Source organism: Typha angustifolia, chromosome 6 (genome assembly GCF_048772165.1).
Source record: "Typha angustifolia cultivar Huaian chromosome 6, ASM4877216v1, whole genome shotgun sequence".
Taxonomy (NCBI): Eukaryota; Viridiplantae; Streptophyta; class Magnoliopsida; order Poales; family Typhaceae; genus Typha; species Typha angustifolia.
In genome coordinates this window covers 4,575,571-4,581,461 of record NC_133244.1, presented here as the reverse complement: position 1 = coordinate 4,581,461, position 5,891 = coordinate 4,575,571, and the positions used below count along the sequence as shown (strand labels likewise).

The 5,891-nt window shown below is 39.7% G+C and overlaps 1 protein-coding gene across 1 annotated transcript; it reads right to left on the bottom strand.

The window, feature by feature from the left end:
* Window positions 1-436: 436 nt before the first annotated feature.
* LOC140761080 (protein EARLY-RESPONSIVE TO DEHYDRATION 7, chloroplastic-like) lies at window positions 437-5,891 on the bottom strand. The gene is made up of 4 exons (XM_073098264.1): window positions 4,736-5,891; window positions 3,478-3,644; window positions 1,402-1,486; window positions 437-929 (listed from the first exon to the last, which is right to left on the bottom strand). Exons 1-4 carry the CDS (start codon window positions 5,743-5,745, stop codon window positions 737-739), a joined length of 1,455 nt encoding a protein of 484 aa, XP_072954365.1. The 5' UTR covers window positions 5,746-5,891; the 3' UTR covers window positions 437-736.

Sequence of the window (5,891 nt, the reverse complement as noted above, 5' to 3'; positions counted from 1 at the left end):
GCTGTTCATCTAAGGAACAAGAAGTTGTTGCTCTCCATTGCTGAAGCGGAGTATATGACTGCTTCCTCCACTGGAGGTCAAGATGTTTGCTTGCGACAATTATTAAATGAGTTGCATTAGGAGCAAACAACTCCTACGAAGATTTACTGTGATAATAAATTGGTTCTCTCTACCCAAAGATCTAGTATTTTATGGGATAAGTTAACGCATTGGCATCAAATTTCACTACATTCGCTCAGGTTGTCAAAGGAAATGAAATTGCAATGGTATTTTGTAAGTCTGAAGATCAAATTGCTGACATTCTCACAAAGCCATTAAAAGCTGTAAGTCTTCTACAGATTAAAGAATACGATGTGATGGTCAATTATGAAAGTTTGAATTCAATGGTATTTCGACCAACTTTTTCTTCTTAGATCTTAAGAAATAGCAATGCGAGTATGTGAAAATTCATCTGCTTTACCAGAAAACTGAATCATCTGGATTTTTAACACGAATCTAACATGAAAGAAATACAAGAAGAACAACAAAAGTACACCCATAATGTTCCACTAGGGGCAAACAAACAGATATAATCTTTGTCCCATCACCAAAAAAATATCCCTAAACTCATCTACAGAGAACATCGAAACGGTTCCAGAACAAACTGAAGTCCAGCCAATAAATACCACAGTTTTTTTCTTTTTTCTTTTTTCTTTCTCACCTTTCCTGAACAACAGGATGGCAGGCAGCACACTCTTCACTTCTTGCCCTGCTTGGCTTTTAGGTCGCTAGCTGCTGCCTTAATAGCTGACTTTGCGAGAGTTGTGGGCTTAATGGCACTCTTGGGGTTGAGAGCTTTTCTTACCTTGAAGACAGCCCATGCAGTTCCAATAGCATGTCCTGCAGCACCAAGCCCATCATTTGTGACCTCAGCTGCTTGTTCGCCATACCTGCAAATTTGACATGTAAGTCTTTGATTTTCAGAATTTTTGAAGTTCAAAAGAATCAAAGACCGATTCGATCGGTACCCATACAAAACTCTATTTGTTCACTTATTTGGTTCAGATGAATGAAATGCAACATAGAGTGATTTTTGCCGACTTATTGTTCATGACTACTGCCAGAGAAGTAGAAGGATAACAAAATTATGTAGGGAATTTCTTATATGATGCTTTAATTGAAAAAAGATATGAGATGGAAGTCAAATGTAACTTCTTCTGAACTACCCTGACAAGGCAAGCTAAAACTGCTCAGGTTTCCTGAACTAAGTAGTGGTAATAAACATAGCAATCTCCATAATATGATAAACAACCCATTGGCATTCTCCAATGAAATTATATTGGTGCAGGGATCCATAAAATAAGCTTCACATACTTGGCAAATCAGGAAGTTAAAAATAGATAGTGTCTCAGAATTTAGTACCTGTGAGATACAAGCCCTGTTGTCACGACCGAAGATGTTTGCAAGACATTTTTACCAGCCACTTCAACAGCATCACAAATTTTTCCTAATTATTTCAAGAAAAGAACAAATTAAAACCATGCTATGCCTGCAAAATGGCTTTAAACTTTCGGCGTTCACAAGAGGGTAACAGTCCAAGACAACCAATATCACTAATATAAAAACATTTGGAAGATCCAGCCAAACATATTGAAAGAATCAGTACAATATTCTAAGCAAGAGAATTACAGAAGAAGAATAGGACTTGTCTTCCATGATTGCCAATCATATGTGTCATTTGTATGAAATAATTGAAATAATCAGTGCAATATTCTAATCAAGAGGATTACAGAGGACAAAGAACAGGAATCATATTCTATAATTGCCTACAAATATGTTCTTTTTTCTACAAATTTCCTTGCTAAATATGCATTTATGCTCAGACTTTGTCCGCTCACATTGTGAACTAACATTATTGTGCTTTGCTATCATACTAGTGGAAAGTCATTCATGGAATTGTATCTCTAACAAATTAATAATGTGGAACAAATAAGCTTCCAAGGGGCTTTTTCATAATAGTAGAGCATTAATCTAATTGCAATCTAACAATGAAGTCTAGCATGACACACAAGTGGCAGCAATTCGATGTTGTATTTGCATCTCAAATGTGATTGATAGTCCAAAGACTTGATCACCAAGTTCTCAGTTAAGAAGGAAACACCGTCAGCAAAATTGCAAGGCTACAGAATCTAACTAATACTAGATATATAATGAGAAGTCTTCGTGCTCTGCTACATATATTATGGCAATGGTCTGACTTGATAACTATTAGAATATCTATTTTATTTTGGACGTCTCAATTTTCTTCAACTTTTGGAATGTCTTATTTAACAAGTCATTGGAGCGAAAACAAAAATGCTTGCCAAATAAGTAATAGAACAAGGTCCAAGGTCTAATCAATCATGGCAAACAAAATTAGACCATAGAACTACAAGATCATATCAGTAGAATAAAACAAAAAAAAAGAAACAATATGGAAAGAAGAACTAATAAACACAAGAAAGGGAAAACCATATGAGGACAACTTATTGGCTGAGAATTCAAGATAATAGATTGATATTGTCTCTCTTATTCCCTATCACCATGTTCAATTATTCGAGTCAAAGGACAAACTATGCTTAACTTCAGCATAAAGTGAGAATGTAAACACAACTAATCTACCTTCCATAGTAGAGCAACCCTCTTGTAAACTCAAATCACAGAAGTAAAATATTATTTCCCACTACAAGGAGCAAACTTTCTCTACCTATTTTAATTTCAGTCTAACAGCTTGGAAAAAGATAATTTAGCCTAAAAGATTGAAATGACAAAATTTTCATTTTGTCTTTGCAATTCTAATTTCTAACAAGGAACCATACAAACAGTCATCACTATGACAATCTAGACAACAGAGAAAGATGATGACTCTTGATTTAAAGATTTTTCATCTGTAATGTGCAATTAAGTCAAAGAGCTATATAAAGTGTGGCGACCTTATAATAGACCAACCAATCCAATTTCTGAGTTCAGTTTTTTAAAAGCATAACTGTTGGCAAACAGGTCAGGTTCGATACCCAAAACAGAACCCAGTGCCAAATTCAGTTACCCTAATATTGGGGTGAAGTCCCAAAGATATCTCCCAGTTAGTTGTCTGGTTGGATATAGATCCCATACTCAATCTGACCCAACTCTGAAAAATTAACACATTCAATTTCAAGATATATCAGCTTAACATTTATTATAAAAAATAATTACTTCAAACTTGTCAAAAGCAATAAATTTGCAATAAGTTCTGTCTTTCTTGCATAAGCTAGTGAGCAAATAGTTTCTTCATACTAACATGGGTTTCATGATAAGACCATAACACAAATTCATAAACTTCATACTATCATTAACATTCTAAAATGTAGTCTTAAATCATCTCAAGATTCCACAACAGCAAATTCTTAAATGAACCGTAAGTATCAGTAATTACAAAAGCACCTTTTTGTTAACAGAGGGGAAGAAACAGTGACATACCAAATCCATCAAGAGAAGCTAGGACAATTTCCCCTGGCAATAGCCCAAAGAACTTCTTCCCTGCTTTTGAATTTACAATGGAGCTGGTAAAAAATCCAGAAACCTTCACAACCCCAGATAGGATCCCAGTTGCCACTTTTTCAGACATCCTCGTGACCTTCTTAACCCTGGGAGGAAAAAAAGAATTCATTATTATTTTTTTACCAAATAGTGAGGAAGAACATGCAGATAAATGAGGTGACTATTTGAATCTTTCAAGAAATAGTTGAATCAGGAAAAGTCTATAACGAATATAAAAGATGACATAAAGAAGATGTTCTTATTAGAAATAGTTGATGTTTGCTCTCATGGAAGAGCTAATTGAATGTGTAACTTTTCAATTCAGAACTGCACCAGATGGCAACCTTAACAACTACTGGTGACCACACCCAAGATAGCTTTTGAATATAGGAGGGGATAAGATGACTGCACCATATGCCAATCAACACCAAAATAAGAAAATTAGACTAGAGAGAGATGAATGAACCAAAGGATGAGAATGGTAGATGATTTCACACATTGCGTAATCTTGTAGCTAGTGACTAATCATTGAGGGTAGCTGAGACAACAGTATAGAAAATTAACAGAGTGGTGGCACCTTCTATATAAGCATTTTCAGCCAATATAGCCTTTAAAGGATGAGAAATGGAGCAAATCCATATCTGAGGTGGCATGCTTAAAACAATTAGATCAACAATATGAGAATACAACAGGTAAATATGCGGACACTTAACCAGAGATACTAATGAAACAGAAATGCTCCAAGTAACATGTCAATAAGAAATTCCACCTCCACTAAACTATTGCATAAACAGAGAGCTATCATCAAAGTTAAATGATTACATTCATGACTTCCCCTATATCACTAATGGAACACTAGTAGAACAATTTGTGAAAAAGGACTTATTGCCCCAAATTAATGCATCTTAATCCAAGTTTAGTTAGCTACCACAATTTCATAAGAATAATCTTTCTTCTTTGCTGAAAAAAGGATAGGAACCTATTTCTACTGTATCTTGCACACGAACAATTACAAATGTGATCAAACCTATTTTAATTTCTTTGAAAGACAAAAAGATCAGCCTATCACCAACATAAATCCATCAAAGAAACGCATAAAAGCAAGAAAAAGTTTCTATCCAATATTACCTACCACATTGATGAATCAAACCATCTCATGACTCTAAAGGGCAACATTAAGGAGTGAAAGAGCCAATACCTTTTCATCCTCTTCATGGCATCCCGGCTAATCTCGGTCTTCTTGGAGCTCGGCCCGACCCTCCTCCTCAACAAATCCTCCCCCCACTTCAACCTATCCACAGTCACATTCCCACACCACAAGATCCCCCTCACGAGCTGCCCCGATCCTTTCGCGATCACCCTCGCCGCCGAGCTGCTGTAATCCTCCACATTGGGCGCGAGCGTTGTCCAATACGCCGCCGATCGCTCCTCCATCATCTCCTTCTTCGGTCCCATCGCCTCCTCCGGCGTCATCTCCCTCGCCGCCGTCCCATCCAACACCTCCGACTTCTCCTTCCCGACCTCCACCTTCTGTATCGAGAAGCTGCTGTAGCTCTCCAAGATCCGATCAAATTCTTGAAGCAATCCCCCTTGCCCCTTGCTGGCGAACGTGAGGCCGTAGTTGAGGAGGCCGGCATCCGATCCGTCGTCGGCGTCGGCGTCGGCATCAGATTGTGTGCGGGGGACGTGGAGGGAGAAGAAGTAGTGGGAATCGTCGAGCTTGACGGCCGCCTCGTCGCGGGCGAGCGGCCATTGGACGAGCTCTCCGCCGCCGGCAAGGTGCGCAAGGACGGCGACGACGTTCTCGCCCTGCCGGAGGCGGCTGACGGAGAACTCGCCGGCGGCGAGCTCCACGCTCCGGTGGAGGTCAATGAGGTGGAGGATCGCACCGGGGATGACGAGGAGGGTTTCCTCAACGGGAGGCGGCAGAGCAGGGTTCGCCGTAGTGTTTCCTTCGTCGGCAGCGTCGGGGAAGAGGTTAGTGGCGAGGTCCGTCATATCCAACGAAGGGTATAACGAGGGACGAGAAGGGGGAACAGCGGCCGGATAAGGGGCGGAATAAGGAGGGGGATTGGAATCGAGAGGTGGATAAAGAGGGGAGTGGGAAGTGGATGTGGAAGTGGAGAGGAATGGGGAGTTGAGGTCGGGGTTGGATTCGAGTACTTGCGGGTAGAGGGGTTTGGAGTTGGAGTGGTTTGGGGAAGCCATCGGAGTTACAGGAAGTGAGAAGAAGAGAATAGAAGGACGGAATTTAATGGAGGTGGTATTAAGAGTTGCGGAGTATACTTTGGGGAGAAGGAAGCAAGGAAGGTGGAGAAGCGGGGAAGGAGGAGAACGTGTAAACTACGTGTAGG

Bases quoted from the DNA above. Each gene is read 5' to 3' on its own strand.
- LOC140761080 (XM_073098264.1), bottom strand. From the start codon at position 5,745: ATGGCTTCCCCAAACCACTCCAACTCCAAACCCCTCTACCCGCAAGTA. The intron at 3,645-4,735 runs GTATTGGCTCTT...TTTTCCTCCCAG, and splicing joins GCCATGAAGAGGATGAAAAG to GGTTAAGAAGGTCACGAGGA. The intron at 1,487-3,477 runs GTATGTCACTGT...TGAAATAATTAG, and splicing joins AGCTTCTCTTGATGGATTTG to GAAAAATTTGTGATGCTGTT.